At 46.9% G+C, this 21370-nt stretch overlaps 1 protein-coding gene across 1 annotated transcript in view; it reads right to left on the bottom strand.

Annotated features, from left to right (window-relative positions):
• Window positions 1–15914, bottom strand: part of A2ml1 (alpha-2-macroglobulin like 1) — a 45010-nt gene extending 29096 nt beyond the window's left edge. The window contains exons 1-12 of the mRNA XM_057762887.1: window positions 15853–15914; window positions 15198–15381; window positions 14706–14868; window positions 14168–14220; window positions 9134–9154; window positions 8082–8241; window positions 7744–7828; window positions 6811–6937; window positions 5768–5882; window positions 5160–5269; window positions 3567–3734; window positions 1770–1997 (exon numbers count right to left, since the gene is read on the bottom strand). Coding sequence (XP_057618870.1) covers window positions 1770–1997; window positions 3567–3734; window positions 5160–5269; window positions 5768–5882; window positions 6811–6937; window positions 7744–7828; window positions 8082–8241; window positions 9134–9154; window positions 14168–14220; window positions 14706–14868; window positions 15198–15381; window positions 15853–15914 — 1476 coding nt within the window. The remainder of the gene's footprint in view (window positions 1–1769; window positions 1998–3566; window positions 3735–5159; window positions 5270–5767; window positions 5883–6810; window positions 6938–7743; window positions 7829–8081; window positions 8242–9133; window positions 9155–14167; window positions 14221–14705; window positions 14869–15197; window positions 15382–15852) is intronic.
• Window positions 15915–21370: the final 5456 nt, after the last annotated feature.

The following is a 21370-nucleotide window of genomic DNA, read 5'->3' as shown; positions in this document are numbered from 1 at the left end:
ACCATCTCCTTCTCCATTATCCTGCAAAGGATCAAGGGCAGAACAGAGGAAATCCTAGCAGAGGCCCAGTGTGGATTCAGAGCCAACTCCTGATCAGACAATTGATCAGATCTTCACTTTGAGGCAACTGGCGGAAAAATACGAAGAATTTGGAAAAAAGCATATGTCTGTTATATCAACTTCGGGAAGGTATTCGACAGCATTTGGAGGAAAGGACTTTGAGAAACCATGAGGTTCTACAGGTACCCAGAGAAAATCATAAGAATACTAGAAAATGCCTATAAAGATATCTTTGCATCAGTTAAAGTCTATGGAGAACTAAGCGATCAATTTAAGACAATTATAGGAGTGTTGCAGGGATGTGTCCTCTTCAATATACTACTGGAATTAATAAGAGCAACAGCCCCGGAGGAGGAGGAGATTAGTGCAGACAGGTGGTGTGCGAATCAATAGCTTGCGTTTTGCCTACAGTACAGCACTACTTGTTGACAGTCCAAATGAGCTGTAGAAACCATGGAAAATAGAGTGACGAAAGAAAGTAAAACCCTTGGTGTGAAAGTAAACATTGAGAAGCCTGAGATACAACACATGGGAAGGGCACATGAGGATTTTACCATTGTAATAAAGAACCAGAACCTCAAACAAATAGTCAACTTTGACTATTTGGGAGGAGACCTATGTTAAAAGGAGAGAACTATTTCAGATGTCAAGAGACCAAAACAGGAAAGGTTTGGTCAGCAAGAGACATAACGACAACAACAAAATTACAAATATATGAGACACTTGTCTTGAGCGGCCTTCTTTACAACTCTGAAACCTGGACAATGAGAAGCTCCTCACAACAGCAGCTGAATGTGTTAAGATGGCATGTCTCAGGGGGATTCTAGGCGTCACATGAAGAGACAGGCTGCACAACAATGACATTAAGAAACATCTCCATCTACAGAAGGAAGTAAACTACAGGATACAGCAATGGTGCCTGAGATACTTCAGCCATGTTATGAGAGTGAATGATGGCAGATACCCAAACATAGTACTGCTTGGAAGAGTGCATGGGATAAGGCGAAGAAGAGGGCCCAAAACGCTGGGTAGACAGCATAAAGGAAGACTGTGGAACCTTGAGTATGATGATAACACAAGCATCTAGGACTGCTCAGGCTAGGAACAACTGGAGAACCGCCATAAACGGACTAGCCATGTATGCTTAAACATTTCAGGGGCATTAAACATGATGATGATGTGCAAATCTGGACACATTACTGCATCCAGGCTTCACTGATTGCTGAAGTACAGAATTTTAGCTGAGGAGTGCTTAAAGGATTAACTGTGTGCTGCTTGAAAGACTGAGTTGAAAGACGACTGTAAAAACCTTTTATTCTTTTGCTTTTTCAAGACTGGGTCTTACTGTGGAGCTCAAGCTAGCCTTGAAGTTGCAAGCAATCCTTCTGCCTCCGTCGCCTTAGTGCTGAGACTACAGGCATGGAAACCACATGCCTATCTGGGTTTTGTTGGTTGGTTGTTGAGATGGGATTTTGTGTAGCCCAGGCTGGCCTTAAACTTCTGTCCTCCTGTCTCTACCTCTTGAGTGCTGGGATTCTAGGTATACACCACCAGCCCCAGCTTTCAGATGTCTTAACTTTTGAAACACATCTCTAAACTTCAGCAATTACACACATGTCCTACATCATTTCTCCATCAAGGCATCTGGCTCTCTTCTCTGGCTGACTCCGTCTCAATAGCCTTTCACAAGCCCCCATCTCCCAACTCACGTAGTAGGAGACGATGACTTCTTGGTTTGGTTTAGCATCCTCTGGATCGATGGAATAGTCCACTAGCACCTCCTGGGTCTGGCCACACCTCACTAGGCCACTTGGCCGCCGGATGCCCAGGAAGCTGCGGGTGGTGTTGTAGAAGGGTTGCAGGTGCAGATAGGCATTTTGGTAGTAACGAGGAACCTCCTCTGGATTATATACCACATCCTCCAGTTGGAACTTGCCCTGAAAGGAGAAGAAAAGAGGAGAAGAGAGAAGGGAAGGGTAGAGTAGGGGAGGGGAGGGGAGAGGAGAGAAGAGAAGAGGAGGAAGAGGGAGAGGAGAAGATGTGTATTCCTAATCGCAGTGCTCTTTCTTTCCAATTTTCACTTCTTGAGAATGACAAATGACAAGTGGACATTTTCCTAGAGGCCTGGCCAAGGACAGATGGCCATCGACGAAATGGTGTGTGCAGGAAGATTGTGATGTAGAAGACAGGGCAGGAAGGCTGGGGAGAGTCGTCGGGCAATACGCCTTCTTAAGACTACTGCCAGCTGCGTAGATAAGCATGACCACGTTTATATTTCAGAGATAAGAAAAGTAGACATAGAGAACGAGGAGGTTGAAAAATAGTTATTTCTGAAAGCAACGACTGACTGAAGCCTAGAGTAAATATCCAGTTAAGTTAGCTACAAGACAAATTGTGTGAACTTGTTTAATCAGTACTGCCGAATGACTCCCACAATGGCTCCAGTTTGTTGTAGATCTATACCAATATTTTTCACCAGGTAATCACATAGTGTCCTCCTATGCGTCCACCACATAATTCACTGACGGCAACGGGATGTTAGCATATGCCAGCCAGCGACTTGGAAAAGCCCTGGTGGGTCAGCTCTGGTCCTTGTGCTTCCTCAAGGCTGTGAGCATACACACAGACTAGCAGGCTGGGATATGAGAGGTGGAACACCAGCTTACAGTCTGCGGGCCCATGGACATACACAAAAGTCCCCCAGGATCATCTGCCACAGGGATGGAAGGGTGATGTGTGCCTTCCAGTCTTATAGGCGCGATGTGTGACTACTTCGTGGCACTCACTGCTTAGCCATCCAGGTAATCATGAGTATAATCAGCCTTCCTTCCGCATGGTCTGAAACCCACTTGCATCATGAATATCCCCCAAAAGCCTGGTGTCGAGGGCTTGGTTTCCAGCCTGTGGCACTACTGAAAAGTGGAATAACTTTTAGGAAATAGAACCCGATGAGAGGGCACCCTCGAGGGGATAAGAGACCCTGGCGCCCCACCCTCCCCACCCCCACTTTCTGGCCATCATGAGTTGAATACTTGTCCCCTACCCTCTGCTCCTGCCATGACACACTGTGCCACCACAGACCCAGAGCCACAGGGCCACGTGATCATGGACTAAAAACCATGGAAACATGAACCACATTAAAGGTTTTCTCTTTTCAAGTTGGTTATTTTAGGTGTTTAGTCACGACAGTTGAAAACTGACCCCAGAGAGCCGTTTTTACAGAGTAAAGGGGAAGGGAAGAAGAAGACCTCACTCAGAACCTCTTCCCTTCCTGCTCGGGTTTCAGGTTCATCACTGGTCAGAAAGGAGGACAGACTATAAGCGGTGTAGCGACTCAGGTAGATGAATACTAAAAATAGAAAGAGTCTGAGGGAAACCTTTTGTGGGACCAGTGAATGACAGTGTGGGTGCTACATGCCAAGGGAGAACTGCAAAGAGAAGTCTCAAGCCTTTCCTCAGTGGGGGAGTCCCTCTCTCATCTGGGATGCGGCCTCCCCAGGGCTCACCTCCAGAGAAATGTCTGTCCCATTCCAGGTGGCTGTGTCCAGTGTGAAGGGAGCAAGGCCGTCGTTGTCAGTAGTTAGCGTCTGCGTGGCGGTTCCATGTCTTCCGTAAACCACCAGGAATACCGGATGATTCTTGAGGAGAGAGTCATCACGGCCTCTAACTCTTATCTGAGGGGTGAAAGTTACCGAGGTTTTAAAGTTAAGTTTGGAGGAGACCTTCTGGGTCAGAGGCAAAGTGAGGTGACAGCAGAAACTCTAAGAGCACATTTCAGGAAAAAGCCAAGGAAAAGAGGGGTGAGATTCAGGCATTTGAGAAACCCCCTGAAGTTGTCGGTTTGGTTTGGTTTTTGAGAGGAGGCCTTAGGCATCCTTAATTGGCCTTGAATTCATTGTGTAGCCAAGAATAACATTGAGCTTCTGTCCCTCCTGCCTCCACTTCCCCAGTGCTGACGTGACAGCCATTCACTGCCACACCTGGATGATGGGGTTCTGGGGCTCAGGCCACAGCTGGGTTTGTGCATGGCAGGCGAATACTCTTGACAGCTGTGCTGTGGGCCCAGGCCTAGAAACACAGGAGTAGCAGCCTGTGTTAGCCCAGTGTAGAACTTGGTTTGCTGTGTAGCCTTTCACCGGAACAGACCCCTTCTGAGGCTCTGTGCATTGTTTTTGATTTTATTTAAATGTTTATTTATTTATGTCTATAGGTTCTGGCTATCTAGATCAGCTGGCCTCAAATGTGAGGGTCTTTTTCTTCCTTTTTTTTTCTTTTCTGTTTTGTTGTTGTTTGTTTGTTTGTTTGGTTGGTTGGTTGGTTGGTTTTGGTTTTTTGAGACATGGTTTCTCTGTGTAAGAGACCTGCTGTCTTGGAACTTTCTCTGTAGACCAGGCTGGTGTTAATCTTGTCCAGATACAGGAGCCCAGGCTAAATGATTTCCCCAGAGTACTGCAGCTCTTAAATTCAAAGATCTGGACCTTAGGAGAGGAGACTCTGGGGTTTTCAGAGATGACTCAGCAGTTAAGAGCACTAACTGCTCTTGCAAGGGACCCAGCTTCAGTTTCCAGCAACCCACATGGCAGCTCACAACCATATACGAGCCCAGTTCCAGAGAATCCGTCACACTCTTTGGTCCTCCACAGGCACCAGGCCACACGCGTGGTGCATAGACACATGCAGGAAGATCACCAAAGTAAATTAATAATAATGATAATAAACTTTTAGAAAGAGAAAGAGAGGAGGATAACGACTCTACCTCTGGTCTTACGAAGAGCCTAGAATTTCACTCTGATGTTGAAGACACCAGAAAAGGAGTTAAGATGCTCATTGTGGACAGATTGATCATATGAGAGACCTATGGAAAGTCACTCTCTCTTGTCTCAGTTCTGTTATTTGTAAAGTGGGGCCAAATGACAGTGTCTACCTCGTAGGAGCATTGTAAAGACTAAATACATAAAGGGACATAAAGTATTTAGGGCGGCAGGAAGGATGTGGGAATGACTAGTTCAGTTTGATGAGTCTTTGATGTTTGTTGGTTGGTTGGTTGGTTGGTTGGTTGGTTGGTTGGTCTGGGTCTATGAAAAGACAAATTAGCATACCTTCCCACTGAAGGGGAAACTGGGGTAATAGAAATTGTTAGTGTCTTCGAAGGTCATGGACCCCATCTTTGAGGAAATGAGGACATCCAGGGTGGTATTGGCCTCCAGTCCTGCAGAAGGAAACAGATACGCCATGTCCTGAGTCCTGGGATTCTCATCTTCATGTTGAACATAAAATTCCAGAGAGGATGGTGTCATGGGAAATACGAAGCTATTTTTCTGACCAAATGTCAAAGCAAATCAACTCTATCTCCCCAAGCTTTTGGGAAGGTAACTAACAGATGGCAGGAGTGTCTGGGACTTCCCTGGACTCAGGACTAGGATTGGGTGCCCCCTTAGCCTATCTTCTTCTCCTACTTCTTCTTTCCTTCTTCTTGTTGTATTTTATTTATGGGCAGCTCACATTTTATTTATTTACTTACTTATTTTGTGTGTGTTTGTGTGATATTATATGTGCACCATGGTTTACAGAAGTCGATTCTCTCCTTCCACTGTGTGAGCCTCAGGGATTGAACTTGGGACATCAGAATAGTGGCAGGCTCCTCCCTCTCTGGGCCGTCTCATTGCCTCCCTCTGATTTCTTTACGAGTCAGGCAGCACCCTCTTACCTGTCCCTTCCTCCACAACTGAAGCCACAATATTAATGCTGTGGCTGTACATGTATCCAGTGAGGTTGAAGGTGGACATGTCCACAGAGGCGGAGAAGCATCCAGCTTTGTCAGCCTGTGGGGCAATCAGAAAGGAACAATGTGTCATAGAAGCGCATAGCTGCTAATCTCCGTGCCTCAGTTTCTTCAAGAGAGAGAACTCTGCTGTGACATGAGAATACATCATTGTGCTCAAGGCCAGCCTGGTCTACAAAGTGAGTTCCAGAACAGCCAGGGCTACAAAGAGACTACACACCATACACAGGCACAACACAGCATCCTTGAAACTCTGAGATACAAGAAGCAGAAGGGAACTGGAAACATGAATCTTTTGGGGTTGAGGTTAATGTCCTGGCTCCAGTGCAGACTGAGAAGCTGCATTCCACTGAGGTGAGCTAGTGTTTAAATGGGTCTGGGTAACCCCACATACACACACACACACCACACTACACCCCCCACATACACATACACCCCACATATACACACACACACCCCACATACACACACACCACACTACACACACACTACACTACACCCCCCCACATACAAATACACTCCACATATACACACACCCCACATACACACATACTACATACACCCCACATACACACCACACTTCACCACCACATACACACTCACACCACACACACACACACCACCACTACCACATACACACATACACTACATACACACTCACACCACACACACACCACCATTACCACACACATATCACATATACCACAGACACACACCACCACATACATACACTCCCCCCCCACACCAGCACACATACCTCACCAAATACATACCCCCCACCACAAACGCACACACCACATATCTCCCTACCACCACCGCACAACACGCAACCACATACACACACCACACACACACACACCCCACCAGAGCTTTCAGTCTGTGCTTCTCATTGTGTCCCCATGCTGGGGTTCACTGATGCTATGAAAGACACCACGGAGAAGGTTCCTCTTTGAATTCCATTTGCTCACCTGTCCTGAGAGGCTTCTGCACCTGTCAGGAAGCTGTTCCTGGTCCGCTTCTCTGTACCAGTAAGTGTGCGCCTTCTGACACACCGAGACCTGCACTGTTCCTTGAACAGGCTTTCCATATGTGTATCTGGTTTAAAACAAACAAGCGAAAACCCACAAGGAGACAGTTATGAAACTCCCTGAGATACACACACACACACACACACACACACACACACACTCCCCTCCTTCCCACACTCCGGCTCAGGTGCTCCGACAGTCATGCAATGTTCTAGCTCTTTCCTTCCCTTCTTTTCTCAGAGCCTGAGTGTTCCCACTACACTCAAGCACCACCACGTGGACACAGAGGTCTCTCTCCGCCTCCTCTCTCCTTCCCTCCCTCCCTCTCTCCCTCCCTCCCTCCCTCCCTCCCTCCCTCCCTCCCTCCCTCCCTCCCTCCCTCCCTCCCTCTCTCTCTCTCTCTCTCTCTCTCTCTCTCTTTCTTTCTTCGGTGGTACTGAGGATTCAACCCAGGGCTTTGCCAATGCTCTGCAAGCCCTGATCCCCCACTGTGCCACCTCCCCCAGATCTTCTCCGTGTTCCTTTTTATAAGACAAAGTCTCACTAAGAGCCTGGCTCTTGAAAGTTCTCTGCAGCCCTGGCAGACTTTGAACTTTCAATTCTCTGCCTCCCGTTCCCAGCAATTGGGAAGACAGGCTGCTCTACCAGACCCAGCGCGCCTTTCTTTCATTGCCCTGGGGAATCAGTGTTGGATTCACTGCACAGAGGAAATTAAATCCGTAATCTTGACTCAATTAATAACGGAAATCAAGAGCACACGGGTGGTTATAAAACTTCCTGGATGACTCACGACTCCAAGCCGCATCAAATCACCTACCTCTCACGCCTCCTCAGGCCCCATATCTCCACCAGCGCCAAAGGATCCCAACTTACCTGCCACAAACTTTTACAAAGAAGGATTCCTCCACGGTTGATAATTGCTTTGGTTCCAACACTTCTACCTTGAACCTGGGCAACACTGGGGAGAGCAGAAAGGAACACACGAGGTCCCGGCATAACTACTAGGTAATAAAGGAGTAGGGAAATAGTGACGATTCAATTAACTAGTTAATTAGTGGAGTGCTATTTTTTTTTAAAAAAAAAAAGTTCCTGTAGTTAGACTCAGCACTGATTAAAAGCATGAACAAGCAATCCCTTCCCCTTGACGTTACCTTTGCTGGTTTTGAATCAAGCCTTGCCCCATGCCTGGCCTTGCGTGTTCCCTGACCTACCATATTCCTCCACACTGAACGTGCCGAAGGTCTTGCCCTCGGCCACTGCCACTGTATAGGTGCCCAGCGTTGCCTCTGGTGCCAGTTGAAAGGATAAGTCTGCAATGCCTTGCTGCGGGGCCACCTCCAACCACTGTGCGATCCTGTTGTTATTTGGGTCCTGTGTCCAAACAAAAAGAAACCACATAAGGAGGCTGGCTGCTTGGTGTCCAGCTCTGCATGGCCAAAGCAGGGAATGAATTCTACCCATTGCTGGTCAGGCTTCCTCCAAGAGAAAGAGACAGAGTTTGGAGTGCTGGGTCAGCAGTTAAGGTCACTGGTTGCTCTCCCAGAGGACCTGGGTTCAATTCCCAGCACTTACATGGTGGCTCACAGCCATCTTTAACTTTCATCCCAGGGGACCCAAAACAATACAGATTACTTACAAAAAAGTATAATATATACATACATACATACATACATATATATATATATATTCTCCCTGTGTTGTTTATGACTTTGTTGTAAATCCAGCCTCATTCAAGAGAAACCCTTTTCTCTCTGAGTTCTTGTAGACATTGCCACTGGCTTCATAAAATAGACTTTAAAGTCCTACCCAGCAGAAGTGTTTGCTCTTGTTTAGTTTTCTTAAGATACAAGGCTAAGGGAATTGATTGGAAACTGCCTAAAACATGGGTAATTTTCTCTAAAAATAAAAAAAAAAATCACAGCGGTCTTGTACTTTGGGACATTTCTCAATGGTATCTGAGTTATCATTCAACTCAAACACTGAGACTTTCTCTTCGGAAGGCGCTGACCTGAGACAAACAGGGACAAACAGCTGTGTGGCTCTGTGTGACATCGCACAGAGAGCAGTCACAGCGGCATCCTTCTCCACAGAGTTCCAGTCTCAGTGCACAGGTCAGTGGACAAACGACAAAGGAAAGAGCGTGGGTGGACCTATAGCTTCCTGGCGATGGAGCAGAGTCTGGAAACTCTGGGCCAAGGCCGGAATAATCTTCTGCCTTGAACTTGCTTCCCCAGCTCCCAGGAGAAGAGATACTGGCGCTTACCTGCAGCTCCACCATGGAGTACTGGAAAGAGAAGCCAGAGAGCACAGGTTAGCATTCCTTAAAAGCACCCCGCCTAGAGGACTCCTCCATCCCCTCTGGCCGGCACCCCCTCTTCTGCTACATTGTGCCCTGAGAAGAGTAACCCTGAGACTCATCCAGTAGAGAGAGAGAGGTTTCCTCAGAGGACTGCCAGTCTTAAAGGGTTTGAGGAACTACAGCTCCAGTCCCTGAAGGGAAAGGCTGATGCCCAGGCCTCCCATGCTTTAGCCTCTTCTGGGGAGCACACGCTTCCTGGCTCCTTCTTTTGATACCTGAAAGCCTGTGGACAGGAGCGACCTCACTTTCACCTGTGGTAAAACATTCATTGCTGGTGGGAATGCAAACTTGTGCAACCACTTTGGAAATCAGTGTGGCGATTTCTCAGGAAATTTGGGATCAACCTACCCCAAGATCCAGTAATACCACTATTGGGAATATACCCAAGAGATGCCCCATCAAATGACAAAAGTATCTGTTCAACTATGTTCATAGCAGCATTGTTTGTAATAGCCAAAACCTGGAAACAACCTAGATGCCCTTCAATGGAGGAATGGATGAAGAAAGTGTGGAATATATACATATTAGAGTATTACTCAGCGGTAAAAAACAATGACTTCTCGAATTTTGCGTGCAAATGGATGGAAATAGAAAACACTATCCTGAGTGAGGTATCCCAGACCCAAAAAGAGGAACATGGGATGTACTCACTCATAATCGGTTTCTAGCCATAAATAAAGGACATTGAGCATATAATTTGTGATCCTAGAGAAGCTAAATAAGAAAGTGAACCCAAAGAAAATCATATAGTCATCCGCCTGGAGAGGGGAAGTAGACAAGATTGCAGGGCAAAAACTGGGAACTTGCGGGTGAGGTGGCAAGGGGCAAAGGGGAAATGGGATGAGAAACATGAGAAGGGGAGGATGGGAGGAGCTCGGGGAATTGGGATGGTTGGGATATAGGAAGGGAGGATACGGGAGCAGCGAAGTATATATCCTAACTAAGAGAGCCATCCTAGGGTTGGCAAGAGACTTGACTCTAGAGGGGTTAGCAGGTGTCCAGGGAGATGTCCCCAGCTGGTACCTTGGGCAACTAAGGAGAGGGAACCTGAAATGACCCTATCCTATACTGATGAATATCTTGCATATCACCTTAGAACCTTCATCTGGCGATGGATCGAGATAGAGACAGAGTCTCAATTTGGAGCAACGGTCTGAGCTCTTAAGGTCCAAATGAGGAGCAGAAGGAGGGAGAACATGAGCAAGGAAATCAGGACCACGAGGGATGCACCCACCCACTGTGACAGTGGAACTGATTTATTGTGAGCCCACCAAGGCCAGCTGGTCTGGGACTGAATAAGCATGGGTTGAAACTGGACTCTGAGCATGGCGGACAATGAAGGCTGATGAGAAGCCAAGGACAATGGCACTAGGTTTCGATCCTAATACATGAACTGGCTTTGTGGGTGCTTAGCCTGTTTAGACGCTCACCTTCCTGGACATAGATAGAAGACCTTCGTCTTCCCGCAGGGCAGAGAATTTGGACTGCTCTTCAATATCGAGAGGGAGGGGGAATGGTGTGGGGGGAGGAGAAGAGGAGTGGGGGTAGGGGGAGGGTACTGGGGGTAGGGGGCAATATTTGGGAGGAGGGGAGGGAAATGGGAAACGGGGAGCAGGTGGAAATTTTAATTAAAAAAGAATAAAAATAATAAAAAAAATATTTTTAAAAGCCAGGCAGGTGGTGGCACATGCCTTTAATCCCAGCACTTGGTGGCAGAGACTGGTGGATCTCTGTGAGTTCAAGGCCAGCCTGCTCTACAGAGTGAGTTCTACGACAGGCTCCAAAGCTACAGAAAAACCTTGTCTTGAAACACACACACACACACAAACATTTATTTTTAGAAAAAGTTTAAAAGTGGCCCACTGAAAGATCTTGTACAGTTTCCTCTAACAGTGGCTGATAAGTGAAGGCTAACACCGCACATTCATAGTTAGGGACTCAGAGAAGGTGTGTGGTCAAAGGAAGCCAGCTTACATCTAACTTTAAAAGCAGGGTGAAATCAAGACAGTGCACACCATTGATCTTGGGTGAGTACCATGCAGTGCTAACCCTCCCTAAACACACGTGTAGATGACATGAGGAAGGGCGAGTTCTCTTCAAGAGCCGGGAGGCGGGGTGGGAGGGGGAGCAAGATGGCTCAGTGGGTAAAAGCATTTGCTTCCAAGTCAATCCCCAGAACACAAGGTAGACTCCTGCAGGCTGTTCTCTGCCTGCCACCTGTGTGTCACGGCTCTCACGTGTGCGCACACAAAAAATGCAATTTAAATACGATGTTAAGAGCCAAAACTAAGATCAAAGTGACACAGACCTGGAGCTTTTTAGACACCAGGAGACAAATATCACTCTTATTGCTATGGAGACTCACAGGTCCTGGAGAAAGAACACTACGCAGTTACAAAGTACTTTTTAACACGGGCACAAAAGTTAGGGAGGAGGCCAGTTTCTGGGAGGAACTGAGTGGAGCAATCATTGGTTTACCCGGACTATAGTTTATTATATTTACTTTGTGTGTGTGTGTATGTGAGTGTGTGTGAGTGTGTGTGGTGTGAGTGTGTGTGAGTGTGTGTGCGTGTGTGAGTGTGTGTGTGAGTGTGTGTGAGTGTGTGTGCGTGTGTGAGTGTGCGCGTGAGTGTGTGTGAGTGTGCGTGAGTGTGTGTGTGGTGTGAGTGTGTGTGTGAGTATGTGTGTGTGTGTAGGTCAGAGGACAGCTTTCAAAAGTTGGTTTTCTCCTTCTACCATGTGTGCCCCAAGGACTGAAGAACTCAGGTCTTGGCAGCAAGCACCCTTACTCACTGAGCCATCTCGCCGGCCCATTTCGGCTATATTTTAGTGATCTTGGTATAAAATACTGTGTTATTTATTTATTTGACAGTGCAGGAGCGAGACAGCATCTCAGGTAGCTCAGGCTGACCCTCAACTCACTATGTAGATGAGGCTGGCCTTAAACTTCTGATACTCCTGTCTCCTCTCTATCTTCTGAGTGTAAAATCACTACGTTCCTTAAACTTGTTATTCTGTCCCATGGCTTCCTGGTAAAATCCCTTTTGTTAATGTCACTTCTCAAGCCAGAAGGATCTGTGTAAATGGAATAGGAAGGGGGGGATGTCATTTTTGAGGAGATCCAGCCTGCTAACAAAACCCACAACCTTTCCAGTAATCTGGGCAGAGGAAAGAAAAGGTAACGGAGTAGCTAATGAGATCAACCTCCAGGGGGCAGTAGAGTGTAAGCACTGGCTGAGACGGTGCCTGCAGTTTTGAAATCAGTACTCTATAATACATCAAACTTGGCTATAGAAGGGTTTCTGGTGGTAGAAAAGAGAAACTAGAACACTGTTGAAAAGAAGGTAGTTATGGCTGCCGACCTGTAAAAGCACACAGGGAAAGGAATTTCTGAAGCCATGGAAACAGAAAACAGAAAGATGCCCTTCCTGTATTTTAGTTCCACTTGGACACACAGGAAGACTGCAGTGGGAAATCCAAGGGGTAAGGACCAAATTTCGTAAAAATAATTAAATAAATAAAACAAAAACACCACAGCGTGCCCCAAACAAGATCAACCCCAATACAAAAACTTATGACCAGGGTGTGACTCCTTGGGGAGTGCTTGCCTAACATTGGGTAGACCCTGGGTTCCATATCCCACAATATGAAAAATGAAGATTTTAGGGAAAGGCCCCATGTTAAGGATTGAGCTGGAGGAATATTGATGTATATTTGCCAAATGTAACCAGCGTTTAACTTTCCACTGCCGATGTTGCCAGAAGAAAACCGACTATTCTATAGACTGCCTTATTTATTATCTTGCCTCTTAATTTTTGCTTATTTGGGTTTTTTTAAATTTGCTTTTTATTGTCTTGTTTTGTTTTGCTTTTTGGTTTTTCAGAACAGGGTTTCTCTGTGTGGCCCTGGCTGTCCTAGAACTCAGTATGTAGATCAGGCTGGACTTAAACTCAGATATCCACCTGCCTCTCTCCTGAGTGCTGGGGTTAAAGGCGTGAACTAACACACCTGGCATTGCTTCTTAATTTTTATAACAATAGTGGAATATTTTTATTTTTTCCTTTTACTAAGCACACCCCTGTTTCTCTCTCTCTCTCTCTCTCTCTCTCTCTCTCTCTCTCTCTCTCTCTCTCTCTCTCTCTCTGTGTGTGTGTGTGTATGTGTATGCTGGGGACAGAACCCAAAAGTTCAACCACTGAACTACATCACCAGTCCCACTGTCTTAATATCTGAACTGCAAAGCCATTTGGTACCACTCCTGAAGAAGAGTCTTTCAGTTCTTCCTCCTTTAGATTTATTTGTCTTATGTGTATGAACATTTTGCCTGCCTGGATGCATGCACATCACATGCTCAGATCAGAAGTGTGTCAAAATCCCTGGGACTGAAGTCACAGATGGTTGTGAGCAGCCAAGCAGGTGCTGGGAATCGAACCCCATCCTCCAGAAGAGCAGCAATATCTTTTAACCACTGAGCCATTTCTCTAACCTGAAAAGCTTGTTTTGTTTTGTTTTTCTGTATAGCCTTGGCTGTCCTACAACTCACTCTATAGACCAGGTTGGTCTCAAACTCACAGATATCCACCTGCCTCTGCTTCCCAAGTGCTGGGATTAAAGGTGTGCACCACCACCCTGGTATGAAAAGTTTCTCTCTCTCTCTCTCTCTCTCTCTCTCTCTATATATATATATATATATATATATATATATATATATATATATATGCAAATGCAGCCATCTCTAGGAATGTTACGCTAACAGAATTGTGGGTGTAAGGTTGAAACCTTTGCAATTTCCCACACAGACAGGGATGGGCATCTGTGGGCTTGTGCCCAAGGCCAGGATTCCTTCCTGGATATGTTCTACAGCCCACAGCCCCGCATCTCTTCCTCTTCTTCATTCTCAGTGATGGAGACCCTTTCCCTCTCCAGCTAAATCCTTACCTTGTCATTCACTGGAATGAAGTCGCTGTTCAAGGTGACAATTCTGAACAACACTAGAAGGAAATGGGCACAGTTAGCGAAGAGTAGGGAAAACCCCGTAGGCTGAGGAGAGAGAAGGGTGTTTAGCTTTTCAATGTGAGAGAAAGGTGAAGACCACGCGGTTTTTAGCTTCTCTTCAGGGCTCCTGAGTGTGAGACCTCAGAGTGGAATGCCCCACAAAATCAAAGTGAACAGAAGAACAGAAGTTTAAGCTAAACACTGGACACTTTCTTACCCATAAGAAGCATTAACCTAACTACAGGTAACACACCACCCTCCAGGACATCCTGTACCTTTATTTTAGACACACAGAAGCACCAGCAACTCTGCCCACGCTCTTGCTAGAGTTAAGACTTGCAATCAGGCCAGAACACTTCATCACTAGACTTGCCTGTCCTCTCCCTCCTTGTCCCTTAAGTCCGCTATCCAATTCACAAATCTCCATCATGATGCACACCGTTTCCCCGGCCTTGTCTGTCCCTAGACAAGCATGCCTTACCTAGCTGGCCTGGAGTGTAGACAGGTTTGTCCGTCTGCACAAACGTGCCGCTCCCTTGCCTCTGAATCAGGACCTTTTTCTGCTCTTCAAAGTTGAGGTTCTTTCCAACTCCGGATACTCGAACTGTGGCCACTTCTTCCATGCCACCAGTAGGTGGGGGGACCTGGCAGGAGAGGAGGACTCTGGGAGGAGTGAGGACATAATCAACGGTCTCAAGACAGCAGTGGGAGAACAGAAGAAGAGATTTCAGTCAAACAGGGGTAGAGAAGGCTTAAGACAGCACCAAAGAAGAGAAGTAGTGTCGTCAGAGGTTAGGGATGAACTGAAAGGGAATTGTGGGTAAGCTGGCACCTGGAACTCAAGTTTAACAGAGCCCAGACAAGAAACCCAGCCAAAGACCTGTAGCAGAAACCATACTTGAAGTCAGACTACAGTGGGCAGCCTGGGAGGAGCCCTGGAAACTGAGGGATTAAAGGCCTGGTCAGCACTTACTGAGAACGAGATACAGTAGAAGTTCTTCTTTGATCCAGAATGTTCTAGCAACTTCTGTGTCTTGTCCTTGGTCTCCAGGGTAATAGTGAATTTGACATCACAGCTCCCAGGGCTCAGATCCAAACAAACCTTCTGAGTGGAGGGGAAGGCGAGCTGGGCTGGTATTGTTACCAAGTACTTTGTGCTGAGGGAAAGAAGGAATTTCAGAGCAGTGATGATTCACTCTTCAATCAAAAGCTAATCCCGTGCCTCAGAAGCATCCAGCAGGAAGTCAAGCAGAGCAAGCCCCTGCCTTCACGAACCTTATGTTTTATAATAAAGGAGAAAGAGACACACAGCACAGGTCTCAATGTCCTGCCCTAAACCTCCCCACATCCCCAGCGACCAACACTGAAAGCCCAAAGCAGCTGGAGTATCAAGGACAAGATTCAGCCTGTCGCAGAGAAGAGGATACATAAAGCCTATGCATTTTCATGTTATCGTGTTGCTGTGGTTAAGCTCAAGTTTGGTGTTTCAGCTTTTCATTCTAGGAAAGGAATAAGGGAAAGAGAGGAGACAGAAAGCAAAGGAAACTGTAGGTGTGTCTTCGCTTGTCCACATTTAAGCTTGAGAAAGACAGAGCCCCCCCAAAAGCCATTGGGCCCAATTAACTCACGGAGAGAGGCCCGCTGCCCCAGACACTAGGGCCAGCATTCCCAGTAGAAGTGGAACCGGCATCTTGGTGGCTGAGCCGGAGTCTCCAGGACCAGGAACCAGGAGCTCTGCTCCTGATGTTCTCCTGCTTAAATCCTGACCACCCGGCTGGGGAGTGCAACAAGACTGGACACTGGCCAATCAGCTACCATGCCTCAGGCTGGAGAGGCAGGGCAGGGTAGGGCCACTGTTCCCTTCTTGACTCTTTCTAGAACACTCATACTGGTCCAGCCAGTCCTCAACACTGGCTCTGGGTGAGGCTGAGTATTCTTAGAGGTGAGGCTGCAGAACACATGCTGGGCTCCTCCTTTAATTTCTGGGTTCATTCCCAATTCATAGTCCCCTTTGATCTCTTAGCTTCTTCGTCATTCTGCTAAGTACAGTGGGCACACAGAGTCCTGCAGTATCAGCGCAGGGCAGCCAGTGTGTCTCTGTGTGGTGGCTGGTGCCAGAAAACCCAGACTCTGAGTGACAGGCGGGAGGGTCGGGGATTTAGGGGCAACCTCGGGTGAGCTGTGAGCTCGAAGTCAGCTTGGGCTACATGAGACCCAGTCTCAAAAGGGAAGAAGGGAGAGATAAGGGATGTCGTGAATAGTTATTTAAGATGGGTTACACCTGTTTGCGCTGTGGAACATTTGTTTAATGAGGCAAAGATGGGTTGCATTCTTTTATGTTGCATTTGTTTAACTCTGTGAAGTTGTGTTACTTTGCCTGTCTAAAACACCTGATTGGTCTAATAAAGAGCTGAACAGCCAATTGCAAGGCAGGGGAAAGGCTAGGCAAGAGGGGGGGGGGAGCGGGTGGCAGACAGAACAAATAGGAGGAGAAATCTGGGGAGAGAAGATCAAGGAAGGAGAAAAGGAGGAGCGGAGGATGCAAAGGGCCAGCCACCCACCTACACAGCCAGTCACAGGAGTAAAGAAAGGCCAGGTAGTGGTGGCACACAGCTTTAATCCCCGCACTCCAGAGGCAGTAGGTGGGATAATTTCTAAAAAGTTGGCTAGAAACAAGCCAAACTAAGGCTGGGCAGTTACAAGAAAGAATAAGACTTCATGTGTATTTATTTGGGAGCTGAAAGAGGGGGTGCAAAAGAGTTTAAAAGTAAAATAAAAAAAATACAAAAGGAAAGGAGGGAAGTAGGGAGGGAAGGAAGGAAGGGAAGTGGGGAGGGAAGAAGGGAAGGGAAGTGGGGCTGGAAGGAGGGAGGACTGAGGGAAGCAATAATCCTCCGATTAGGAACTGCTGTTTTTCTTTTTAGACGCCTGGTCTATGTGATCCTGGGGATCCAACCTGGGCCTCTGTGCACGTTAGGCAAGCACTCTACTAACTAAGCCATCTAAGGCAGCTCCACTCCCAAACCCTTATTAGGAGTTTTTTTTTTTTAAATTTCAGTGCTATTTAGTACTGGCGTGTCTGTTTGGAAAAGGGGACATCTGTAGATCTATAGAAAAGAATAAACTGTTTGGCCACATTCAGCAAAGGCCTTTAAAATGTGCCTCTGTATCTTCTAGTCCGGGAATGCACCTCCCTGGGGGAAAGAGCAAGAGATGCACTTCATTCCTTCTTTATAATACAGGTTATACAGGAAATAATTGAGTGACGATACCTTCTTGCATTGCACAATGACCAAGCCGTATCCAAACAATTCCGACAAAAAAAGACTTCCCATAACTGGGGTACCTCAGACATGAGGAAAGAATGGAAAGAACCAGAAGAACCAAAGGCTATTCGTGATCTGGGCTTAGGCTGACAGGCCTCACCTCTCCAAAGTCCCCACTGCTGTGTGCTATACCTGAGGTTCTTCACAAGAAGCCAAGAAGATGGCTGCTGGGTCTATGATGGACATTACAGTTCTGTGGCTCCCGCTGACAAGAGCTTTCCTGCTTCCCCTGAATCAGTCACTGTAGCTAAGGTGCTGTGCTGAGTGGGACCCCTGTCTCCTGCTCACCCCAAGGCCAGGTCCCTGGGGTACTAGGACTGACAACCCAGATAGACACCTATGGAGTTGGCAAGGGAAAACTCCCCAAAGAAAAACAAGACAATTACCAGGGAAGGTCAACTGGAGCAAGATGCCTAGAAAGCACAGTGTTCAGTCTATAGTGCCCGGTAATACAGGTTTGCTTGAACAAGCTGTTGTCTTAACCTAAAGCAGTGTTGTGCAGCCATTGAAAAAAATTAAGCTCCTTGGGCTGGGGAGATGGCTCAGCAAATAAGGGGGCTTGCCATCAAGCCTGACAGCCCTTGTTTAATCTGCAGAATTCACACGGTGGAGAAGAGGCTGACTACCAAAGCCTGCCCTTCAGCATCTGTCCTGCGCTTTAGCAGATGGGCATGTGTGCGCACACACAAGTAAGTAGATGTAAAAATAGATAAATAAAACCTTTTTGATAACGATAATTTTAAGAATGTTTCTTTGGCCGAGTACGGTGGCCATTTATGTAACCCCAGCATTAAAAAGGCTGAGGGGGAGGGTTTCAAATTCAAGCCAGCCTGGGCTATATACATAGTAGGATCCTATCTCAAACATCAAAAAAATTAAAGTCATAAATATTGTTTTATTAGGCAGGAGAGCTGGTTCAGCAGTTAAGAGCACTGGTTGCTCTTCCAGAGGTCCTGAGTTGAATCCCCAACATCTACACGGTGGCCCACAACCATCTGTAAACCCAGTTCCTGGGGATCTTTGGCTCCAAGCATGAAAGTGATACACAGACAGACTTGTAGGCAAAACAGTCGTCCACATAAAATAAACATTCTAAATGTTAAGAAAAACTCATACACATGAAATAAAAATACATTAGGAAAAGAAAGAAATATTGTTTTCTGAGCTGTATGCTGTGTGTCTCAGACCTGAAGTCTGAGCTACTTGCCAGACTGAGCACGAGGGCTGCTCACATGTACAAGTTCAAGGCCAGCCGGGCAGAGGGTGAGACTGCCACAGACCCAAAAGTGTGTGCTCAGTGTGCCTTACATGTGTGAGGCCCTGGTTAATCCTCAGGCACAGAAAACAGTAATAGTATTGTTCTATGATATTGATTGAATGCAATGTCCCTGTTAAGACACAAATCAACAAGTATGAGGTTCCACTTTCTCTCAGAATCCAGAAAAACGTGAGTGTTGCTGCCTCTCTGAGAACAGCAACAGCGAAACAGGGAGGGGCCGGGGAGATGGCTGAGCATTTGAGAGCACGTGCTGCTCTTCCAGAGAACCCAGCTGGATTCCTGTCGCGGCCCCCCTTGTCCAGCAAGGATGACGCGACCACCGGAGCTCTTCTCACTGCAGTTTTATTCAGGACCTTTTGACAATTATAAAATTTCTCTCTCTCTCTTCCTCTCTCTCTGGGCAAATCTCTCCCAGCCCTTAAGTAGGCCTGGGCCGCCAACCTCAGATTGCCAGGTGGGCACTGCCCATAGGTCCACGCATATGCAAGCAGCTGACAGTCATTGCATGATAATAGCATAAGTCAGGCTTTAGCCATAGGAGTGGATTATCACAGAGCACTCGCTTTCGGGATCGCGGAGGGCGGGAGCCAGCACCATCAGGTGCGACTCCACACAGCTCTCTACATTGCCATCAGGTGTGGCTTCACGCAGCTCGCTACAGATTCCCAGCACCACATAGCGGTTCTCAGCTGTGTGCAACTCCATTTCCATGGAGTCCAATGCCCTCCTCTGGTCTCTACCTCCGCTTCCTTCACCCTGGCAAGTGCAGCAATTGTCAGAGTACTAGCTGCAGGCCTCGTACTGACAGGCAAGAACAAGAGAATGGATCCTGTGTGGTTCATTTGCGTACACTGGGAGGCTTGCACTCCCGTTGAGAAACCTACTGCATTCCAGACACCGCCCTAAGCAGAAGGTTCTCAGAAAGCCCACCCCATCTCTGCATCTCCCTTTCCAACAGCCAACAGGGAGAGGCCAGGAAACTGCTTTCAGTTTGTTCCTCCCAGGGCATCTCTGAGCTTATTATCCCTATTGTCAGCAATTTTAGATGGGACTCTGCTCCCCAGAGGAAAATGAAAATAGTAACCATGTGGGGTGGGAGGAACAAGGTACCAGCATTAATGAGCCCCCGTGGAATGAATCCAGATGTGTTTGTCTTTAATGGAGAGAGAGTTACTTCCAAACCATGAGGGATTGTTTCAGGCTTTTATTGGGTATGATTTCCTTTCAAAACACATCCCTAAAGCCGTGATGCATAGGAAAACAATGAATGCTAAATTTACCCCCCACCTTAGGGTCTTTGGTTTGCCTCAGAAGGCCCAGAATGTGATTCAAATCATAGTCTTGCAAAGCTCTCCTCCAGGCAATGCTTGGAGACCAAGCAGACTGTGTTTGGCTGATTCTGTCTCCCCAGATTGTATGGTACCTGGAGGCTTTCAATTGATACTGGTATAACTGTGCATGCATGCACACACACAAAATCACATACCTATCTGTGTGTGTACGTGTGTGCGTGCACGTGCATGCATAAGACTGGTTATGAATGACTTACGGGCCCCATCAGAGCCTCGTTAGGGAAACTCGGGAGAACTGGTTTCTATAGTCCAAGACAACCCGTTGGCACTTCTTATTCCCCCCGGCACATGCACACAGCAGGCAGAGCAGACCAGCTCCTCCTACCACTCTTTACTAAACAGGGGGCTCCCCCGAGGTCCGCTCTGGAGGCTTTGATTTATTTGTGCACAAGGGAAAACTAGTACATCTAATTAAAGCTTTGATATACACCAAATAAACTATTGCTTGCTACAAATAAGAATTATTTGTAAACTTATATGAAGGTTTCAACACACAGATATGTACATTTTATGTTCATACATATGTATATAAATGTGCAGCCTAGTGGAAGAAAGTAAAGTTATTTCATTTGGGGTATGCCTTTGACACCAATTCGTGACCCCATCTCCTTGCTGCCCCCTTTGCTGTCTGACCACCTTGGTCTGGGCCCCTGTGCTTACCCACAGCAATAGGCTGCCTCACCCTAGGTGACTGAAACCTCTGAACCCGGGAATCAGCATGAACTTGTCCTCTGCATAGCTTGTTTTTCTCAGCAATTGAAAGCTCGCTCACTCACACACACACACACACACAAAGTGTTCCTTCTACTCTCTGCCCTTCCTGGTGTGTCCAGGAAAGATAGTGTGCACATGGCCTTTAACCGCTGGGAGGGCCAATCTCGCCTCTTAGAAGCTTCAAATATGTGTCAACCGTTAAACGCTATATCACATTAATTAAGCCCAGTACTTTTCAGTCAACTACATTTACTCTCTGGTCAATACCTGCTTTGGATTTTAATCAGAGAATCCCTCTGCAACCGCCTTCAGTTTAAATTAAACTGCAGTTGAAATAAACTTCAGAGTATGGAAACTCCAGAGGACCCATGAACAAGGTCTGGTCCTAACACCAGCATGTGTTAGGAACACATGATCACTGGGTAAGTCTCGATTTTCTCTGTCCCACCACTCTGCCTGGGGAAGCATCAGATCC

This window comes from Chionomys nivalis, chromosome 1 (genome assembly GCF_950005125.1).
Source record: "Chionomys nivalis chromosome 1, mChiNiv1.1, whole genome shotgun sequence".
Lineage (NCBI taxonomy): Eukaryota > Metazoa > Chordata > Mammalia > Rodentia > Cricetidae > Chionomys > Chionomys nivalis.
The sequence above is the reverse complement of the archived record's forward strand: the minus strand, read 5'-3'. Positions and strand labels throughout refer to the sequence as shown.